Source organism: Ornithorhynchus anatinus, chromosome X1 (assembly GCF_004115215.2).
Source record: "Ornithorhynchus anatinus isolate Pmale09 chromosome X1, mOrnAna1.pri.v4, whole genome shotgun sequence".
Classification (NCBI taxonomy): domain Eukaryota; kingdom Metazoa; phylum Chordata; class Mammalia; order Monotremata; family Ornithorhynchidae; genus Ornithorhynchus; species Ornithorhynchus anatinus.
The window spans coordinates 91,489,895-91,511,855 of NC_041749.1; the positions used below are offsets into that span (position 1 = coordinate 91,489,895).

Below are 21,961 nucleotides of genomic sequence, written 5' to 3' on the forward strand. Positions count from 1 at the left end.
CTGGCTCAAGAGCCCAGCTGAACCACAATGAACGAGCCCCCAGCCCCCACCTTCTCCTGAGCAGGGGAAGCAAAGGGCAAGCAGGCAGGCCCCTCCTCCAAAGCCTGTGGACAGTTGGCTTGGTAAACACCTGAGATCTGATCAGTTCAGATTCCTGGCAACCACCAGGAGTCTGGATTCTGAGCCAGGCAATGGCTAGGACTCCTCAGCAGGACTTGAGCCCAAGGCACAACCCTCACAATCCCTCCCCCCTCCCCTTTCATTCATTCATTCATTCAATAGTATTTATTGAGTGCTTACTATGTGCAGAGCACTGTACTAAGCGCTTGGGATGAACAAGTCGGCAACAGATAGAGACAGTCCCTGCCGTTTGACGGGCTTACGGTCTAATCGGGGGAGACGGACAGTCGAGAACAATGGCAATAAATACAGTCGAGGGGAAGAACATCTCGTAAAAACAGTGGCAACTAAATAGAATCAAGGCGATGTACATTTCATTAACAAAATAAATAGGGTAATAAATATATACAGTTGAGCAGACGAGTACAGTGCTGAGGGGATGGGAAGGGAGAGAGGGAGGAGCAGAGGGAAATGGGGGGAAAAGAGGGTTAAGCTGCAGAGAGGTGAAGGGGGGGTGGTAGAGGGAGTAGAGGGAGAAGAGGAGCTCAGTCTGGGAAGGCCTCTTGGAGGAAGTGAGTTTTAAGTAGGGTTTTGAAGAGGGGAAGAGAATCAGTTTGGCGGAGGTGAGGAGGGAGGGCGTTCCGGGACCGCGGGAGGACGTGGCCCAGGGGTCGACGGCGGGATGGGCGAGACCGAGGGACGGCGAGGAGGTGGGCGGCGGAGGAGCGGAGCGTGCGGGGTGGGCGGTAGAAAGAGAGAAGGGAGGAGAGGTAGGAAGGGGCAAGGTGATGGAGAGCCTCGAAGCCTAGAGTGAGGAGTTTTTGTTTGGAGCGGAGGTTGATAGGCAACCACTGAAGTTGTTTAAGAAGGGGAGTGACATGCCCAGATCGTTTCTGCAGGAAGATGAACTGGGCAGCGGAGTGAAGAATAGACTGGAGCGGGGCGAGAGAGGAGGAAGGGAGATCAGAGAGAAGGCTGACGCAGTAGTCTAGCCGGGATATAACGAGAGCCCGTAGCAGTAAGGTAGCCGTTTGGGTGGAGAGGAAAGGGCGGATCTTGGCGATATTGTAAAGGTGAAACCGGCAGGTCTCGGTAACGGATAGGATGTGTGGGGTGAACGAGAGAGACGAGTCAAGGATGACACCGAGATCGCGGGCCCGAGAGACGGGAAGGATGGTCGTGCCATCCACGGTGATAGGGAAGTCTGGGAGAGGACCGGGTTTGGGAGGAAAAATGAGGAGCTCAGTCTTGCTCATGTTGAGTTTTAGGTGGCGGGCCGACATCCAGGCTGACATCCCCTCTCCTTCCACACTCCCTCCTAACCCTCCCCTCTGCACTGCCCCCTCCAGCCCCCTGGCCCAACACCTTGGGCTTAATTTTATTTACACATTGTGAGGATGGGTTCATGTTCATCTTTATTACAGTCAGCCTGGCCTCCTTTCTAGATTGGCCAAAAATCTTCTCTGCACAGTCACCCACCCCAGGGCTGCCACGCACCCAGAAGGCAGTCCATGTTTCTTTGTTGATGACGATGATGATGATGATGATACCAATGATGGTCACGGCGATACTGGTGATCGGCTAACACGTGTCAAAAACAGATTTGCTCCCGGAGCTCACGAGAAGCAGGCAGATCCCCCACTTGGGCCATACCCTCAATCCAGAACCAGCTAGCCCCACAGGGCAGTGTGGAGAAACTGGACTAGGCCCAGTTCAGGCCCTGGCAGGGCTAGGAGCCCGGTTGGGCTGCAGGAAGCCTGTCTCCACCTCCGCCCTTCTCCTGTCCACACCAACTCCTGACAGACCGTCCCCTTGCTGCTTCCTCTTGCCCCCTTCTTGCTTCCTGCTAGAACTGGAGCCCCGTCAGGCTCCAGTTCAGTCCTTCTGGTGGACCGGGGACAGCGATCAGACCTCGTCACTTCCTCGTGGGTCCAGGGCCACGGTCTCTGTGCTGGGGCCCTTGCTGGGGCCCAAAGCCCAGCTGCCATCTCTCCCTGCTGGGGGCTAGTTCCTTCTTCATTCTGAGGCCCTGTGCCCCCCCCCCCTTCACTCCCACAGTCCAGGGGAGGGAAGGAGGGAGGAGCCATTTGCAAATGCCTGCCTCCTCGGGCTCAGCCCAGGGTAGGGTCAGGCCGGGCTGCCTCCCGCTGCAGCTGGCGGCATAGCTCCAGGCGGCCCCGCAGGTGGTGGTGACTCCTCTCTGAGCCCAGAGACCGTTGGGCCCGTAGCCTTAGTGCAGTCCGAAGCCAGCAGGAGGTGTCAGGGTCAGGGTCGGGGTCCCCGGCTGAGGCCGGCTGAGTGCGCAGGGCCCGGAGCAGGCCAGGCAGATCCCGCAGCAGGCGGTAGCGTCGCAGCATGCGCAGCGGCTGGGGAATGTCCCGCTTGGAGCAGAGCCGACCAAAGTAGGCCAGAATGGCCGCGGGGGGATCCGGGGGACCCACCCCACCCCCAAACTCCCGCTGCAGGCAGCTCAGGGCAGCACGGAACAGGTCGTGCGGATCCTGGGTGACCTGGCGAGCCGAGTCCAGGGCATCAGCTTGCCACAAGCGGTAGAGCCGGTGACTGCCCCGGCTCCAGAGCAATAGCACGGTGCCTTGCTCCTGGGCCACACGCATCCGGGCGCCACACAGCCATGGCAATGGCCCCACGTGGGCCAAGCGTGCCCCTTCCCACAGGTCCAAGATCACATCACAACCCAGGGCCTCCCGCAGCAGCTCCGCCAAGGCACACACCAGGCGCCGCTGAGCCGCCGAGTCAGCTGAATACAGCAACAGCACCGGACGGGGCTGGTGAGGACCTACAGGACAGGGAGAAGGAGAGAAGGTGGTAGAAGAGGGAAGGCAGGGGAAGGTGAGAGAGAAGAGGAAGGAGAGAGAAGGAGGGAGAAGGGGGGGAGGGGGAAGGGAGGAGGGAGAAGGGAGTGAAAGTAGTGAGGCCAATGAAGAACAAAGGAAGAAGTTGGAGGGATGGGACCTGAGTAGCAATACCCCCATCAGAATGATCCCCTACCCTTCAAATCACTTCCCTCTCTGCTGCAATCACTCTGGGGACAGAGAGAGGGAGGGAGGGGCTGGATGGGGAGAGGGGACACCCGAAGAGAGAGAAAGCCAGTAGGGCCAGTGGCCTGAAAGTGCCCCCCGACCCCCACCCCCTCACCTGTCAGCGGCCTCCGCAGGCCACAGCCATTCACCATCAGAATGGTCCCCATCAGGGCAGCCCCCATCAGTAGCCCTAGGGCCACGAGTCCAAAGTGTCTATGAGAGACTGAAACAATCCAAGTGACACCACAGCCCCAAACCTGGGCTGCCCTCTGACCAAGTGGTCCTGCCCTGGCACTCTCCAGTGCTTAGGAACATGCTCTGCACATAGGAAGAGCTTAATGTTTACTTTCACTTAGTACTACTCACCATCTGGACACAGGAGCTGGCGATGGGAAAAAAGGACATCTGAGCGCCACACCTGCCCAGGAAGGAAACCCCAGTTACAGATGGGCACCTACCTATCTAGCGCTGGGGAGCGGACATGGGCGGGGTATTTCATCAGCTGGCCAAAGGGGCAATTGCCCCTCCAACTTCCTGACCAACCCATGCCCACCTTCCCTCAGCAGCTCTCCTTTCCATTGGGGCTGCTGATCTGGGCTAAGAACAGCACCAGCACTGTCATGGGGTGAGTACAGGTGTAGGGGAAAACAAGAGGGGATAAAGTCCCCAGGCCAAGCTCCCCAGAATCTGAATCTGGCTTCCTGGGCCAAGCTCCCCAGAATCTGAATCTGGCTCCGGGGGCTGGGAGACAAGAGGTGCTTACCAGTACACAGCTCCCCGGGCTCTGTAAGGGTACTGTGAGCTCGGACTCCACCTGGTTAGTGCCACGGGGCTATAGGAACAGAGTAAAGAAAGGGTCATTCTTCCTCTCCCTTCCCCCTGCTGCTTCTCCTCCCAGCAAGGTAGGGCCCATTTCTGGGTGGGGAGGCTGAGATTCCTCGGCAGCTGAGGGGCGGGGGGAGTTTGGCTGGGGCTAGGGTAGGGATGAAAGGCCTGGTCTTTCCCTGGCTTTCCGCCATCCTCCGTTTCACGTGCCCGCAACCTCGGCGTTATCCTCGACTCATCTCTCTCATTCAACCCACATATTCCATCTGTCACCAAATTCTGTCAGTTCAACCTTAGCAACATCACTAAAATCTGCCCATTCTTCTCCGTACAACCTGCTATCATGCTATTCTAACCCCTTATCCTATCTCACCTTAATTACTGCATCAGCCTCCTCACTGACCCCCCTGCCACCTCTCTCTCACCACTCCAGTCTGTACTTCACTCTGCTGCCCGGATCACTTTTCTACAAAACCATTCAGCCCGTGTTTCCCCACTCCTCAAGAACCTCCAGTGGTTGCCTATCCACCTCTGCATCAAATAGGAACTCCTTACCACAGACTTTAAAGCACTCAATCACCTTGCCCCCTCCTACCTTCCCTCCTTGATTTCCTACCTCACCCCAGCCTACACACTTTTCTCCTCTAATGCCAACCTACTCACTGTACCTTGATCTCATCCATCTTGCCACCGACCTCTTGCCCACACACTGCCTCTGGCCTGGAACACCTTCCCGCTTCTTATCTAAATGATGATCGCTCTCCCCACCTTCAAAACCTTATTAAAAGCACATCTCCGAGAGGACTTCCCCAACTAAGCCCTCATTGCCTCTTCTCCCACTCTCTTCTGTGTCGCCTTGGCACTAGGATTTGCACCCTTTATTCATCCCTCCCTCAGCCCCACAGCACTTAGGTACATACCCATAATTCTTGTATTTTTATATTAATGTCTTTCTTCCCGTCTAGACTGTAAACTCACTCTGGGCAGGGAACACGTCTACCAGCTCTGTTGCACTGTACTTTCCCAAGCTCTTGGTACAGTGCTCTGCACATGGTAATCGCTCAATAAATACAATTGATTGAATGACTGATGGATTGACTTGGGTCCCAAGGGCATACCTGGGAGACTGTGTAGATCGGGGGCTGCAGCTCACAAAATTCAATGCCTGGGTGGCACAGGGCAGCACTGAATGCAGCAGGCATTCTGGAGACAAAGTGCAGGACTAGCTGCTGAGACCAGGTGTCTGCACTTGTATTCCAGGACGGGGCTGTAGACAGAAGGGAGGGAGGGAGGGATGGACAGACTCACCCTAGGCCAGAGCCAAGGGACTGCCTGGAAGGTTGGAAAGAGTCTCATGGATTACAGACTGGAGAAGGGTCATGTGAAAAATCAGAGGTGGACCATGTTACGGCAGTGGTGACAAACTGATCTAGAAGGAGTTAAGAATGACAGGCACCTCCTCAGAGCCCAGCGGGAACACCAGTTGGCCCCTCTAGGCTGTGCCTCAGCCCATCCCCCATCCAGGTCCACCCAAAAACCACAGGTGTGGCCCAGGGGTCTGTCCGCCCAGAGGCCCCTAGGGTTGGGGGCTTGTGCCAGAGGTGCCCCATATTAGCATCTCCCACCCACCTTCTGCTTGCTTGGTGCTGTCCTGTTGCACTTACTAGGCTTGAAGGGCCAGAAGTGGTAGGCAAGCCATGGATGGGGCCCCACCTGGGGGGAGGATTTATCCCCAAGGAGGGTCCCATGGGGATACAGGCACTCACCACTCCTATGGGGGCACTCAACATGGCTACTGTTATCCAAGGAGAACTAGAAAAGACAGGAACAAAACATCCCACCTGAGCGGTGGGAGGGGAGGACGGACAAAACACACACACCTCTCGCTCCTCCCTGGGTGTGTGTGTGAGTGTGTGTGTGTGTGTGTGTGTATGAATAAAGCACTTACTCTGTGCCAAGTTCTGTGCTAAGCTCCAGGGTAGATATGAGAAAATCAAAACCGATTCAGTCCCTGTCTCACATGGGGCTCAAAGTCTAATGGGGGAAGGAGGACAGGTATTTCACCTCCATTTTACAGATGAGAAAACTCAGGGCCAGAGAGGTTAAGTGACTTGCCCGAAGTCATACAGCAAGCAAGTGGCCGAGCTGAGATTGGCATGCAGATCTGTGCTCTTTCCACTCAGCCACGCTGCCTCCCTGCCTTCATCCCCACTGCTCCTCCCGGGCTTGTCACTGCCTGTAGTGGCCGGGGAGAAGGGAAGTCATACCTTGAAGCAGAGCTGCGGGTGTAGGTCCACCTTCTCCAAAGTGTACCACTGGAAGAGGGAGGGGAGAGTCAAAGAGAGCAAGAGTCAGCCTAGCCCCAGGGAAATCCTTCTTGCCCAGCCCTCCATGCTATCTCGGGAGGCCCCCAGCACCCACATCATTCAATCAATCCATCAGTGGTAGCCCACTCAGACCCCTGTAGCTGAGGTACCTCCTGCGGGCCCAGAGACCAACCTTACCCCTTCTGACTCGCTGACTGTAGCATTGGAGAGGTCTTCGCAGGGCACAGGTGAGGACGTGCTCTGTCTCTGGCACAAGGAGGCTTTGGGCTTCACTGGGCAGCGCAAGGTCAGTGCCATGACCATCTGGTCCTGTTTGCTGTGGTCAGCGAACTCCACCGACTGCCAAAAATCGGTACCATCTGTGGACACAGAATCCCCTCACAAGCGGCTCAGGCTCATCCTTTCCCTCTCCCCAGACCCCCACCCAATCCTTTCAGGCCCCAGGCTGGAAGCTGGGGAAAGAGCAGATGGGGTCACTCACAGACTCCGGGATGGTTCCGGAAGGGACACTCCTTTCTCCTCACACTGTCCTGCTGCAGGTATGCTGCCTGTGGAGGAGCCCCAGATCAGAGGCCCCCAGATCACCTGAAACCCCGACTCCCCTCTGCCCTGTCCCCCAGCTGTACAGTCCGGATTCCCCGCTCTGGACTTCAGGAGAGTGGGTGAGAGAAGTAAGTGCCCAGACCCCCGTGGCCCTTACAAGGAAGGGACTGCATGGAACAGGTCTGATTCCCCTCTGTCTCTAGTCCTGGAAGCCAAGGACCAAGACCATAAAGATTGGGAGGGTCCAAGTTAATGGAACAATATGGAGGACAATTCAGGTGATTGCAAGGTGGCAGGATTGAATAGCCATCACCGCACAACTTCCTCTTCCCCTCCCCCTTGCCACCCTCTCTCACCTCAATGCACAGACAGGGGAGCAGGAACTCATAAGGCAGTTTTACCGTCTGACCCCCGGGCACAATCTCCTATGGAGAAAGCAGCAAAGGAAGGGGCTGGAAGCACTGGAGAGGTTTCTGGCTATCAGGGAGAGGTGACTTCTGGATACCATGGGGACCAGAGTGGAAAGCGGCAGTAGCCCAGGTCTAGGAGACACCAAATCCTGTCGGTCCCACCTTCACAACATCGCTAAAATCCGCCCTTTCCTCTACATCCAAACGTTACCATGTTAATACAGTCACTCTTCCTATCACGCCTAGATTACTGCATCAGCCTTCTTGCTGACCTCCCAACGTCCTGTCTTTCCCCACTCCAGTCCATACTTCACTCCGCTGTCCGGAGCATCTCTTTGCAGAAGCTGGGGAAAGAGCAGATGGGGTCACTCACAGACTCCATGTCGCCCCGCCTCCTCAAAAATCTCCAGTGGTTGCCTGTCCACCTCCATATCAAACACAAATTCCTCACCATCGGCTTTGAACCACTCCATCACCTTGCCCTCTCCTACCTCACCTCGCTTCTCTCCTTCGACAACCCAGCCCGCCTACTTCGCTCCTCTGGTGCTAACCTTCTCATTGTGCCTCGATCTCTTCTGTCTCGCTGCCGACACCTGGCCCACATCCCGCCTCTGACCTAGAATGCCCTCCCTCCTCAATCCAACAGACGATTACTCTCCCTTCCTTCAAAGCCTTATTGAAGGCACATCTCCTCCTGGAGGCCTTCCCAGACCAAGTCCCACTTTTCCTCATCTCCCACTCCCTTCTGCTTTACCCTGTCTTGCTCCCTTTGCTCTCCCCCGCCAGCCCCGGCCCCACAGCACTTATGTATATACTTATAATTGTATCTATTTGTATTGATGTCTGTCTCCCCCCCAGACTGTGAACTCGTTGTGGGCAGGAATTGTCACTGTTTAATGTTATAGTGTACTTTCCCAAGCACTTAGTACAGTGCTCTGCACACAGTAAGTGCTTAATAAATATGATTGAATGAATGAATGAATGAATGAATGAATGAGGCTAACAGATCCGCGTCATTTCTTCAGGGTTCGCTCGTAGGCGGTGCCTCGCCCGGGGACCCCGGCAGCCTCCTCCAGCCCAAACAGAAGTGGGCACCGCAAACCCTCGCGTCTCTCTCCCCATTGCCCTGGCAGCTGCAGCCGAGACACCACACGGTACCTGCTGGTGGAATGGGCGGCTCAGCTCCTCACACTCCAGTTGCAGTTGGTGACAGAGTCTTACAGAGACCCTGGGGCCGGGGGGGATGGACACCTGCACCACCCGCTCTTTGGGCAGCAGCACAAAGGAAAACTCAGGCCCTGGAGAAAGAGAGGGGAAGAGTCCTGAGAAGTAGCATGGCCTAGTGGATAGAGCACGGGCCTGGGAATCAGAGGACCTGGGTTCTAACCCCGGTGCTGCCACTTGTCTGCTGTATGACCTTGGGCAAATCACTTCACTGCTCTGGGCCTCAGTTACCTCATCAGTAAAATGAGGATTAAGACTGTGAGCCCCACTTGGGACAGGGACTGTGCCTAACCCGATTGGCTTGTATCTATCCCGGTGCTTAGTGCAGGGCCTGGTGCATAATAAGCTCTTGACAAGTACCATTAAAAAAAAAAATCAACGTGGCCACCCACTGCATCCTGCTGCTTCTGCCACCTGAACATAGCCTGGTGTCCAAACCAACCACTCTCTTGCCCAACTGGCTCCGACGCCCACCCTCAGAACAAAGCCCCATATCTCCCAGCGAAATCCGGATGCCCACCGACATGCTTTGAGGACTCTGCCAACTGAAGGCCTCGCATATCCTGGGGGAAGGTTTCTTTCACCATCTGTGGAGTGATGAAATGGGTCCGTTTCAGGCGCAGCCCGGAGCTGGAGCTGGTGGACAGGGAGATGGCGATGTGGTGTCCCTGCGGGCCCAAGCAGCAGTCACACAGCACCTTCCACTGTGGGCACAGAGTAAGTGAGCAAGTGAGCCCTTGGCAGTTTATTTCAATAGAAAGAGTTCAGTGCTCTACATATCGTAAGCACTCGATAAATACCACTGATTGATTAACTGCTGGGTCCAGTGTCAGGAGAGGGAATGTGGCTGTTTATTGTTGTACTGTACTCTCCCAAGCACTTAGTACAGTGCTCTACACACAGTAAATGCTCAATAAATACGATTTAATGAATGAATGAATGAATGAATGAATGAATGAATGCGATCTATCTGGAGATCCCAACTATGTGACTTTAGGCTACTGCCTAGGCACAATTTTCCCATCTGTAAAATGGGGATGATAGTCCCTGTCCTACCTCCCAGGGTTGTGGTGCCGCTTGCCTGCTGTGTGACCTTGGGCAAGTCAGCTGTGCCTCACTTTTCTCATCTGTAAAATAGGGATGCAATACTTTTCCCCCCTCCATCTTAGACTGTGAGGCCAAAGTAAGACAGGGACTGTGTCTGACCTGATTATCGTATCCACTCCAGCACTTAGAACAGTGCTTAGCATATGGTGAGCATTTAACAAATACCATAGTTATTATCATTATTATTATTTGTGTTGAGGAGATGGAAAAGTGTTTTGGAAGTTAAAGCACTCTAAAAACTCATTCTTTCCCAGCACCGAGTACAGTGCTCTGCACACAGTAAATGGTTAATAAATGCCATTACTACTATTGGCCCTGAGGCCCAGGTTGGGAGCAGAGGAGGCTAGGAGGTAGGATACCTGGCCAGCGACTGGTGTCCTGTTTCTCCAACTGAAGTGCAGTTTATGGGACACATTGGATTTCAGCACCAAGAAGTAGAGTTCAACACCCTGGAAACTCCAAAACCCTAAGTGGGGTAGGGGGAAGGGTCAGCATGTCAGATTCCACCAGGGGCAAAGTTGCAATTGTCCAGGGTCTCAGGGCATTCCCTCTCTCCCCGCCAACACCCCCAAGCCTGATCCTCCCTTAAAGCCCCCAATTCCCCCCAGTGTGCCTCTGTTAACACCTGCAAGTTACACTCCTTACCACCACCACCCAAGGAACGATGACACCCCCCCCCCCACCAGAGTCCTCCCTCCTTGTGAGCCGCAGCCCGAAGGGGCCAGGGATCTGCCTGCAGTGTACCTGAGGTGTCCAGAACAAGACGGATGTGGAGACAGGGTGGGCAACGCCAGGCCAGCGGGCACCGCTGTCCTAAACGCAGGGTCAGGGCAGAGCGGGGCTGACGGGGGCTCTCTGGGGGGAGAGGAAGAGGGAGAAGATGCGGGGAGCCGCTCCCCTCGGTGCAGATGAAAAAAGAACAGGAAGGCAAGGGGACTCCTGATACCCACAGTGCTCAGCTCTCCCTGGGATTTTGGAATAAGTAAAATGGGAAGTTGAAGACTCACCGATGAAGCTCTCATCCTGCCAGGGGGAGGGTCACGGGGCAGGGGCAGAGAAGAAAGAGGCATTATTGTGGTGCTCTAGAAGAGCCCAAGTTTCACAGTTCGATGTCTTTTCCCCAAAATGCAGAGTGCGGAGAGGCAGCCGCCCCCGCCCCCCGCCCCCCTGAGCTTCCCAGAGCTTGCACCACCATCTCCCTCCCCCAGTCTGCAAGACTATGAGAAGCAAATGGATTCTGCTGTTGCCCGAAATAGGAGGTGGGTCTGAGGGGGCTTGACTTTTCCTTCTCCCCAGTGGAGAAAGGCAAGTGGGCAGGAAGGCAGAGGAGGAGGAGAGAGAGGAGGTGATAGTGGCAGAGGAGGGGAGGGGCTATGGGCTTTGCCAGGGCTCCAGGCATCAGGAGCAGTTCCTTACTGTATTGGCAGCGAGTCGGCACCGGGGTCCTCGTTGGAGCAGGTAAGGAAAGCTGGTTGGGGCGGAGACAGTGAAGTTTCTGAGGATCAGGAGTGCCAGGAGTAGGACTGCAGGCACTGGACTCCCCATGGGCCTCCGAGGGCTCAGCGTGGCGAGAACATGGCTGCACAGGTAGGAGACACCCGTGTTGAGAACATGGCTGCATGGGCAGGAGCCACCCTCAGAGCGTCACTCCACAGTGGTGCCGGCCCAGCCTGCTCCCGCCCCAATAGGGCAGCTGCTCCTAGGCTCCCACCACACCTAGCAGGCCAGATCGCATTCCATTCTTGGGTCTCAGGGCCAGGGCCTGGTGCACAGTGAGCTCCTCCCCGCCAGTTCAGCTTAACTGCCACCTGGGGTGGGGCAATGGGAAGGGCATGCTAGGCTCTGGGGGAGGTCTGGCTGCCTGCACCAATGGAAATAAGAGATGGTTCTTCCAATGCCTAAAGGCCTGCTCTTAACCCTTTTTGTTCCCCCCTCCCGCCAGTTTTCTCTCCAACCCTCCACAACCTTGAATCTGCCCCCCTCCCCAATCCCCAGCCCCCCAACCATACACACCTTTCCCAACTTCCCCACTGGCCATCTCACCCTCCCTGTCATAGCCGGAGGTGCTGGTTCTTCCCTTCTCTGGTGTGGTTGACCGTAGGATATGAGGAGCTGCGCCAAACAGAGCCCTTGGAACTCACCTCCTTGCACAGCTGGGTCAGAGAGCCCTAAAACTCCCTGCATAGCCCTAGAAATAGGGGAGGGGCCCCACGCAACACTGACCTGGTTTCATGTGGTTTCCTGTGTAGGAAAAAGGGCTGACAAGGCTCCAGCTTTGGCAGTGACCCCCCCCCATCCCACAGCTTCCTCCCACCCACACCCCAATCCAGCAGCTTGAACCCCAACTTGCAGCCAAGAGGGTGGGACAGAGGAGCAGCTTCAACAAAGGGGTTTCTCCTTGCTCCCCAGGGACCACAGACACCATAATTATGTGTCACTGTCCCCCAAACCTTGATTCCTCAAGATTGTCAGGCTCCTGAGGACCCTGGGGACTCTGCTGGGGAATTATAAAGCCACCTGTGTTGAGGACAAGCCTCAATTCTGAGTCCAGGGCCCTCTAGCTGGCCCCACCCTAACTAACTGCCCTCATTTCCTGCTACGCCCCAGCCTAGGCCCTCCTGTCCAGTCAGGCAAACCTTCCCACCACACCCTGGGCTAAGTTCCCCGTCACTAGCCTCCAGTTTTCTATGGGGGCAGTCATCTCACAGCTTTCTTCTTTCACCCTTTTAGATTTTGTCCTAAAGTCAGTTTTTCCAGGAAATCTCTCTTGATTAACAAGGTCCGCTACCAGTGGTAAACCCAGTGGGCCTAGCTTGCCTCAGGGTGCCACGTGGAAGGGGTGGCCATATGGGATCTCCCAAAGATGGTGGCCTCCGGGCCCTTCTTAAAAATGGTAGAGAGACAGAAGTAATCTTTTGGTGGGGCGTAAATCAGGGTACCGACAGACTACTTGTCAGAAGAGTGCAGGGCCAAGAGAAGATAGCCCTAACTGCAGCAAAGGAAATCAGTGTCAATTCCAGATTTCTCCCCAGGTGTTCGGCAGAGGACTTGTAAGACTACCTCTTCCTTCAGATTAGTGCTGGGAGCTTACTCAAACCCCACTGTCATTCATTCATTCATTCATTAGTATTTACTGAACACCTACTAGGTTCAGAGCTTCGCACTAGGCTGTTGGAAGTGCACAGTAAGTGTAACCAGCACCATCCTGGCACTTGAGACATTTACAATTTACTGGGGGCAGGAGGGGGAGACAGAGTGAGGGTGAGGGGGCAAGAGCCCACTGTGGGCAGGGATTATCTGTCTTTACTGCTACACTGTATTTTCCAAGCGCTTAGTACTGTACTCTGCCCACAGTAAGTGCTCGATAACAAACGACTGAATGAACGAAAACAGCTATAAAAGATATCAGCAAAAAAGTGAGAAACAAAGCTGATGGAGTCTCCTGTCAGAAATGATGGAAGAGTTTTGGTCATAGGCACCCTGTCTGTGGGGGCCCTGGCCCCTGCAGACTTGACAGTGTGGGGGTGATATTATTTGCTTTGCCCCCACAGCTGTTTGGGCTAGCTCATCCTGCCCCTTGGATCCAGAAGTGCTTGATGCTTTCTGCTGTCCAGACACAGCTCCCAACGCAGGGACTGAAGGGAGTGAGGCATCGCCTTCACTACTCCCACAATGGCGAGCTCCTCTTCCCTTTCCCCCTCCACCCACCTCCACCTCTCCCCACAGGCAACCTCTCCCCACAGGCAACAGGTAGCCTTGCCAAAGACCGGCTAGTTAAACTGGAGCCACCTTGGAAGGTGGGGTTGGGAAGAGGATATGGCTCCAGACCGGCCTTGATGAGCTAAGCAGCGGTGGTGACAGCAGGAGGATGGTGCTGTCACTTTCCTGGTTCTTGCCAGGGCTGGGGATAGATAGAGTTTCCCCCACCCCTGCCCCTTTCCTCTCTATCCACACTGCTACCATGTTAAGACAAGCACTTTTCTTATCCCACCTTGATTATTTAATCAGTCTGCTTGCTGACCTCCCTGCCTCCTGTGTCTCCCCACTCCAGGCCATACTTCACTCTGCTGCCTGGATCATTTTTCTACAAAAATGTTCAGTCCATGTTTCCCCATTCCTCAAAGAACCTCTAGCGATTGCCCATCCATCTCCGCATCAAACAAAAACTCCTCACCATTGGCTTTAAAACACTTAATCACCTTGCCCCCTCCTAACTCACCTCACTACTCTTCTACTACAACCCAGCCCACACACTTCACTCCTCTAATGCCATCCTTCCCACTGTACTTTGATCTCATCTATCACGCCACCGACCTCTCGCCCACGTCCTGTCTCTGGCTGGCCTGGAACACCCTCCTTCTTCATATCCAAAAGATAACTACTCTGCCCCGGCCTTCAAAGCCTTATTGAAGGCACATCTCCTCCAAGAGGCCGTCCCTGGGAAGCAGCGTGGCTTAGTGGGTAGAGTACGGGCCTGAGAGTCAGAAGGTCATGGGTTCTAATCCTGGTTCCACCACATGTCTTCTGTGTGACCTCGGGCAAGCCAATTAACTTCTCTGTGCCTCAGTTATTTTATCTGTAAAATGGGGATTAAGAGTGTGAACCCGATGTGAGACAGGGGCTGTATCCAACCTGACTACCTTGTATCTACCTCAGTGCTTAGAACAGTGCTTGGCATATAGTAAGTGCTTAACAAGTACCGTAATCATTCTTCTTCTTATTATTATGCCCTCCTTTCCTTTTCTCCCACCCCCTTCTTTGTCACCCTGACTTGCTCTGCACATAGTAAGCTCTCAATAAATACGGTTGACTGACTCACTGACTGCCCCTACCCTGGGGCCCTGTGAGGATGGACTAACTGCCCAGGTGACTCAGGAGCCCAGCACTCCAGGTAAGTCCTCTTGTCTACGGTGCCCAGCCACTTCCACAGCAGCCACAACCGCCTGTGTTGCTCAATTGAGCAGGTGCTTTGCAGTGGGTCCTGTTGGATCTCGAGTAGGCCGGCAGCCTGTTCTCTCCCCTCAGGACTTTGGAACAGCGACATGAGAATTGGCTGCTTTTCAGCCAGCTGTGCCTGAGCAGCCTCGCAATGCCGTTTGCCGCTCCTCCTCTCCGAGCCCCCCGTGCTGAACCCCAGCACCCAGCAGGAGAAGAAGAGAAGCACCAGAGGGTACCGGTTCCTACCTCTTTTTCCTTTTCTTTGTCTCCCCTTTCCCTCTTTTTCTTCCTCCCCGGCACCAGGCCCCATTCCCAATGCCCTACTTCCAAGTTCACCTCTGCATTCAAAATGAAAAGTGGACACCCCTGAAGTCTCAGGACCCAGAATCTGAGCAGAGGGGTTGATTCGAGTGTTAGTGGCTTGGGCCCTCTCTCATCCCTGCCAGGGCACAGGGGGCAATGAACCAGCCAGAGGGCAGGGAGACAAGACACTGCAAAGGGCATGGATGGCCTTCACCCACCGGCAGACCTGGGACTAGAACCCAGGACTCTTGACCCCAAAAGCAGCACTCTTTCCATTGGACCAACAATAGGGCACCCTCACATGAAAAAGGAAATAAATGGAATAAACCAATATACACATAAGAACTAAGGGTGGCTGATGAGATGACATGCTGAGAATCCAAATCCAGACAACTCCATCATGTTTTAACCAAGCTGGTCAGATTTCATTCACTAACCTTTGCTTAGAGATCAGCCCCCGCTTCAACCATCAAGAAGGTCCCTGCCCTATACCCTGGCTCAGTGGGACACCAGAGAGCTCCGGCCTTCGACCCATCCATAGCTTGCTCAGGCTCAAGAACTCCAGTTTCTAGCTCCCACTGCTGCTGAAGCAAGATTCTGCAATGGCCACGATGAACTTCAAGATCCTCCAGGCAAGAGGTCCTACCCATTCATTCATTCAATCATATTTATTGAGTGCTTACTGTGTGCAGAGCACTGTACTAAGCGCTTGGAAAGTACCCACTGGAGTGCAAGACATTTGTGGCATTGTCCTTCAGTTTACAGAGAAGAAGCAGCAGAAGTTAGAGAAGCAGCATGGCTCAGTGGAAAGAGCCCGGGCTTGGGAGTCAGAGGTCATGGGTTTGAATCCCGGCTCTGCCACTTGTCAGCTATGTGACCTTGGGCAAGTCACTTTACTTCTCTGGGCCTCAGTTCCCTCATCTGTAGAATGGGGATTAAGACTCTGAGCCTCATGTGGGACAACCTGATTATCCTGTATCTACCCCAGTGCTTAGAACAGTGCTCTGCACATAATAAGCGCTTAACAAATACCAATTTCTTTTTTTTACAGACACCACTGCTGATGGTGAGATTCTAGAGTATGCCACTGAGAATTCCTTGCACACTTTGTTCATGAAAAATCCACTAGTGCACCTTTTCAATCAGTCATATTTATTGAGCGCTTGCTGTGTGCCGGGCACTGTACTAAGTGCTTGAGAGAGTACAAACACCAATGTAACGGACACATTCCCTGCTCACAACGAGCTTACAGTCTCAAGGAGCTTCCAGTCTAGAGGTTTTCTAGACCTTTTCTGGCCCTTTGCCATTTGGGGTGAGCATTACTGCTCAGACACAATGGTTAAGAGGGAAAAGGAACATCTTTATGGCCAGCAGGACATATGCTGGAGTTGTTTTTGCAGCAGTGGTGATGGTTTACGCTGAGCCACCCACTCTTTCAACCTGTGCCCCATGGCACACACCGCGAGGTGGCTGACAGGGAGAACAGTAGGGTGCAGTCTGCAGTCACAGAATATCTTTGAGCCTCAGCGGCAGTGACAAACATCACTACCTTCTCCCGTTCTGTCAGTCACCTTTGAGAATGAAACACAAAACGGACATTAGTATTGGAATGGAGGATGCAGACATTAGTATTGGAACGGAGGATGAAGCACTTGCTTCTGTCCTTGTTGCAGTAGTGACAAGGCAACAGCTGGGCTATCTCAGAATTTTTTTTCCCTTCCGGGGCCTGGGAGCAATGAAGTCAAACAGAGAGTAGGAGTTCTACAATGGCTCCTCATTAAACTCGGATTAACGGGAGTCGATCGATCAATCATATTTATTGAGCACTTACTTTGTGCCGAGAACTGTACTGGTTGGGACAGTACCATATAGCAGAGTTCGTAGACACAGTCCCTGCCCACGACAGGTTTTTACAGTCTAGTGGGCAAGACAGAGGATAATATAATGGTATTTGTTAAGCTCTTATTATGTGCCGAGCACTGTTCTAAGCGCTGGGGTAGATACAAGGTAATCAGGTTGTCCCACGTGGGGCTCCCAGTCTTAGTCCCCATTTTACAGATGAGGTAACTGAGGCACAGAGTAGTTAATAATAATGTTGGTATTTGTTAAGCACTTACTATGTGCCAAGCACTGTTCTAAGCGCTGGGGTAGACACAGGGGAATCAGGTTGTCCCACGTGGGGCTCACAGTCTTAATCCCCATTTTACAGATGAGGGAACTGAGGCACCGAGAAGTTAAGTGACTTGCCCAAAGTCACACAGCTGACAAGTGGCCGAGCCGGGATTCGAACCCATGACCTCTGACTCCAAAGCCCATGCTCTTTCCACTGAGCCGTTAAGTGGCTTGCCCAAGGTCACACAGCAGACAAGTGGCAGAGCCGGGACTAGAACCCATGTCCTCCAACTCCCAAGCCCGGGCTCTTGATGCAAGACCCACTGCTTAGATTAAATTACAGATATGTAAGTGCTGTGGGCCTGAGGGAGGGATGAACAAAGGGTGCAAATCCTAGTGCAAGGGTGACACAGAAGGGAGTGAGTGGGAGAAGAGGAAATGAGGGCTTAGCCTGGGAAGGCCTCTTGGAGGTGTGCTTGAATAAAACTTTGAAGTTGGGGAGAGTGAACATCTGTCAGATGTGAAGGAGGGAGTTCCAGGCCAGAGACGGGACATGGGCGAGGGTTTGGTGTCTGCTGTGTGACTGCTGTGTGACCTTGGATGAGTCACTTCACTTCTCTGGACTTCTAGACTGAAAGCCTGGTGTGGGCAGGGTTTGTTTCTCTTTATTGCCCAATTGTACTTTCCAAGTGCTTAGTACAGTGCTCTGCACAGTAAGTGCTCAATAAATACGATTGAATGAATGAATGGGCCTCAGTTACCTCAACTGTAAAATGGGGATTGAGACTGTGAGCCTAACGTGGGACAGGGATTGTGTCCAACCCAATCTGTTTGTATCCACCCTTGTGCTTCATACAGCGCCTGGCACATAGTAATCACTTAGCAAATACCACAATTATTATTATTGAGGTACTGTGAGTAGGTTGGGGGTAGAGGAGCAAAGTGTGAGGGCTGGGTTGTAGTAGGAAATCAAGGATGATGATGATGGCATTTGTTAAGTGCTTACTATGTGTCAAGCACTGTTCTAAGCACTGGTGTAGATATAAGCTAGTCAGGCTGGACACAGTCCCTGTCCCAAGTGGGACTCACAGTCTTAACCCCCATTTTACAGATGAAGTAACTGAGGCTCATTCATTCACTCATTCCATCATATTTATTGAGTGCTTACTGTGTGCAGAGCACTGTACTAAGCGCTTGGAAAGTACAGTTCAGTAATAAAGACAACCTCTGCCCAGACCGGGCTTTCAGTCTAGAAGCCCAGAGAAGTGAAGTGACTTGCCCAAGGTCACACAGCAGACAAGTGGCAGAGCTGGGATTAGAACCCAGATCCTTCTGACTCCAAGACCCGTGCTCTATCCACTAGAGAAGCAGCGTGGCTCAGTGGAAAGAGCACGGGCTTTGGAGTCAGAGTTCATGGGTTCGAATCCCGGCTCGGCCACTTGTCAGCTGTGTGACTTTGGGCAAGTCACTTAACTTCTCTGTGCCTCAGTTCCCTCATCTGTAAAATGGGGATTAAGACTGTGAGCCCCACGTGGGACAACCTGATTCCCCTGTGTCTACCCCAGCGCTTAGAACAGTGCTCAGCACATAGTAAGCGCTTAATACCAACATTATTATTATTATTATTAAGCTATGCTGCTTCCAGTAGGAAAGGTAGGTGATAAGGTGATTGTTTGAAGGCCTTTGATATGGAGTTTCTGTTTGATGTGGAGGTGGATGGGCAACCCCTGGAGGTTCTTGAGGAGTGGGGAATCATGGATGGACTGAACGTTTTGTAAAAAATTATCTGGGCAGCAGAATGCGGTAGGAACTGGGATGGGGAGAGACAGGAGGCAGGGAGGTCAGCAAGGAGGTTGATGTAATAATTAAGGCGGGATAAAGATAAGGATAAGGACTTGGATCAGCATGGTAGCAGTTTGCATGGCAAGGAATGGGTGGATTTTAGCGATGCTGTGAAGGTTGAACTGATAGGATTTGGTAATGGATTGAATATGTGGGTTGAATGAGAAAAATGAGTTGAGCTTGTGACAGGGAAGATGGTGGTGCTGTCCACAATGATGGAAAAGTCAGTGGGAGGACAGGGTTTGGATGGGAAGATGAATAGTTTTGTTTGGGATGCGTTAAGTTTGAGGTGACAGCGGGACATCCAAGTAGAGATTTCCTAAAGGCAACTCTCACTTATGTGTGAGTAGAGACACACGGTACCCAAACTACAGCCTGCCTTCCCTCCAACCTCCTCCAATTTGGTGGCAAATGGCAAGTAGCTCTCGCCAGGCTCCACTGAACTGTTCCCCCATCTCACAAAACACACAAAACACAGAGACCAGGACACATTCACAGCTTTATTTGTTTCCTGTTTAAACCATGAAACTCAGCAGGGGAGACCAGAGCCCGTATGAGGGGCAACCTACTAGTCACCTGCAGCCCCAACAATCTGGGGAGAGAAGAACCTAGTTTATTCCCAACCTCACAGCACATAAAAGGCAAGGGGGATGAACCTTGAAGGCTACAGCCCCCACAGCTCACCCCAAACAGCCTGAAGGAGTCTTGAACAGATCCGGCTCTAACCCCAAGACAATCCAATGACCTTAAGGGTGGGAGGCAAGGGGCAGGGGTTTCCAGAGCTTTGGTCTTGCCTGTGCAGCTGCCAATCTAACCAGTCTGGAACTTCTGAGGGCTTGCTAGGACAACAGTTCAGTACAACTATCTTGGATCACCCTTCTGCCACAACTGTCCCCATCCACTGCCCCCCATCCCTCAGGTTCCGTAGAACAGCAGCTGGCAGTCCACGTGGCCAACCTCATTTGCGTTTTTTCTCCTGTGTACTGGTGAACCATGAGTCCAGGAGCTTCTTGCTGTAGTAGAGTTGCCAGCCATGCACCTGAACAGCCACCACCAACAGCAGGTACATGACAGATACGGCAGAGATGCCGAAGAGCAAGCGGTCTGCTTTGCCATGGCGGTACAGTTGCTGGGCTGCAGGAAACATTTCCATGCTGCCATAGATGAGGGGAGCAATGGAAAAAAGCCCTGTGCTGATCATGGAGAGCACCAAATAGCTGATGTTGTTGCGGGGGAAGGAGAGGAGGCCGAAGGTCGAGGGCACAATGCTCAACAGGTACGGATACTCCCACTGGTAGGGCATGGACACCTGGTCATGCGGCAGGAGCTTCAGGTGTCCCACACACATCTGAGCAGCCAACAGCAGCCAAATAGCCACCTGCATGTAGATGAGCTTCTTGATTTCGGTCTTGAGGGCCACACTGCGAGAAACAGAGAAAAGGAAGATGTGAGAGCTCAGAGCCCACAGGGGAGGATCCTACAGCTTTCAACCCCCTGCGTTTCCCTGCCACTCCCCCCATCTTTCACATGCCATTCGCTTCCTCCCAGTTCATTTCTAGTTGCCTTCTCTAAGCCCTTTGGGCCCCTGTTGGGTTTCTGTTTTTCTGTTTTTTGCCAAGTGAGAATCATCAAGTTGTGGGGGGGGGGTTTTGGGGGGGGTGGGAAGGAGATCGTCATTTTTGGAAGGTTGGCAGTAAATGGTACGAACCAACGGAAGGTAGCCTGGGGACTGAAGGAGGGAGGGGTTATAGTTGCCCACCCCACACACACCCCTTCCCGTCCAGATAAGAGAGGCATCCAAGTCCCCAAGCAACTAGTACCTCGGCCAACTGGCACACCTTTGGACGGGTCCGCGTAGGTCCTGCATCTCCGCAGGTCTTACAGCAAGGTGGCCTATTACGGGGTGTCACCAGGCCCGAACTAGCAATCAACGAATGGTATTTATCGAGCGCTTAATGTGTACGGAACACTTGCACTAAGCGCTTAAGAGAAATAGTAGACACATTCCCTGTCCACATGGGGTGCTTCCCGAGGCTGCTGCTGTTCACTTCCCCCGGCCCCCGTACCGCAGCAGAGAAGCAGCGTGGCTCAGTGGAAAGAGCCCGGGCTTGGGAGTCAGAGGTCGTGGGTTCGAATCCTGGCTCTGCCACTTGGCAGCTGTGTGACTGTGGGCAAGTCACTTCACTTCTCTGGGCCTCAGTTACCTCATCTGTCAAATGGGGATTAACTGTAAGCCTCACGAGGGACAACCCGATCACTCTGTATCTACCCCAGCGCTTAGAACAGCGCTCTGTACATACTAAGCGCTTAACAAATACCAACATTATTATTACCTCATCTGGTAGTGCGAGGCCACGCGCTCCCGATGCTGATAGTCACTACCATCGGTGCCCGCCGCTCGAGGCCCCGCCCGAGACGCCATGGCCGGCGCTGCCGCAGACCTGAGGCCGAGAAAGAGAGTGAGAAAGGATGGAAAAAAAATACGGCAGCGGGACAATGGGGGGAGCAGGACCCCGCCCCTTCCCCCAGGGAAACTCCAACGCGGTTGCCTCACTGCCGCACTGCTGCTCCGCCACCTCAGGATGGGGCTTGGGCCGCTCTGGCTCATGAGCATTCGAATGCTCAACGGCGCATTTCCGGCCTAGTCCTTCTCCGGGAGGACCGACTCTATGATCGTAGTCTCTCGCTCCTTTCCCTCGAGCCCCCACCCCCTCGCCTCTTCCGCCTGTAATGGGATTCTGCTTTATCATAATAATAATGTTGGTATTTTACTATGTGCAGAGCACTGTTCTAAACGCTGGGGTAGATACAGGGTAATCGGGTTGTCCCACGTGAGGCTCACAGTCTTCATCCCCATTTTACAGATGAGGGAACTGAGGCCCAGAGAAGTGAAGTGACTTGCCCACAGTCACACAGCTGACAGGTGGCAGAGCTAGGATTCGAACCCATGACTTCTGACTCCCAAGCCCGGGCTCTTGCCACTGAGCCCCGTGTCTGGGGCGGGAGCTCACTAAGGAGGCCAAAAGCAAGCTTAGAGATAACGCAAAGGGAAGAGTCTGGAGTTCATTTCAATCAATGCTATTTACTGAGTGCTTACCATGCGCAGGGCACTGTATGAAGCGCTTGGGGGAGAGTATAATACTCCAGCGCTTAGAACGGTGCTTGGCAC

At 53.5% G+C, this 21,961-nt stretch overlaps 2 protein-coding genes across 3 annotated transcripts; both read right to left on the bottom strand.

Annotated features, from left to right (window-relative positions):
• Positions 1-1,516: 1,516 nt before the first annotated feature.
• On the bottom strand, positions 1,517-11,369 carry IL17RE (interleukin 17 receptor E). The gene is made up of 16 exons (XM_029049955.2): positions 11,014-11,369; positions 10,605-10,620; positions 10,342-10,452; positions 9,957-10,063; positions 9,011-9,194; positions 8,425-8,564; positions 7,213-7,281; positions 6,795-6,861; positions 6,491-6,672; positions 6,254-6,301; positions 5,753-5,798; positions 5,105-5,253; positions 3,925-3,993; positions 3,528-3,579; positions 3,277-3,384; positions 1,517-2,917 (listed from the first exon to the last, which is right to left on the bottom strand). The coding sequence occupies exons 1-16, from the start codon at positions 11,140-11,142 to the stop codon at positions 2,232-2,234; spliced, it is 2,163 nt and encodes a 720-aa protein (XP_028905788.1). The 5' UTR covers positions 11,143-11,369; the 3' UTR covers positions 1,517-2,231.
• A 7,904-nt stretch (positions 11,370-19,273) lies between these two features.
• On the bottom strand, positions 19,274-21,385 carry JAGN1 (jagunal homolog 1). Of its 2 annotated transcripts, XM_029052015.2 has the most exons (3): positions 21,347-21,374; positions 21,126-21,233; positions 19,274-20,213 (listed from the first exon to the last, which is right to left on the bottom strand). In XM_029052015.2, exons 2-3 carry the CDS (start codon positions 21,212-21,214, stop codon positions 19,751-19,753), a joined length of 552 nt encoding a protein of 183 aa, XP_028907848.1. In that variant the 5' UTR covers positions 21,215-21,233; positions 21,347-21,374; the 3' UTR covers positions 19,274-19,750. The 2 variants fall into 2 exon arrangements, with proteins under 2 accessions (XP_028907848.1, XP_039766320.1); XM_039910386.1 differs by having other exon boundaries at positions 21,126-21,385.
• Positions 21,386-21,961: the final 576 nt, after the last annotated feature.

Bases quoted from the DNA above. Each gene is read 5' to 3' on its own strand.
- JAGN1 (XM_039910386.1), bottom strand. From the start codon at position 21,214: ATGGCGTCTCGGGCGGGGCCTCGAGCGGCGGGCACCGATGGTAGTGAC. The intron at 20,214-21,125 runs GTAATAATAATG...TGTTTCTCGCAG, and splicing joins GCCTCGCACTACCAGATGAG to TGTGGCCCTCAAGACCGAAA.
- IL17RE (XM_029049955.2), bottom strand. From the start codon at position 11,142: ATGGGGAGTCCAGTGCCTGCAGTCCTACTCCTGGCACTCCTGATCCTC. The intron at 10,064-10,341 runs GTACACTGCAGG...TACCCCACTTAG, and splicing joins TCTTGTTCTGGACACCTCAG to GGTTTTGGAGTTTCCAGGGT. The intron at 6,673-6,794 runs GTGAGTGACCCC...CTGTGTCCACAG, and splicing joins CCGGAACCATCCCGGAGTCT to ATGGTACCGATTTTTGGCAG.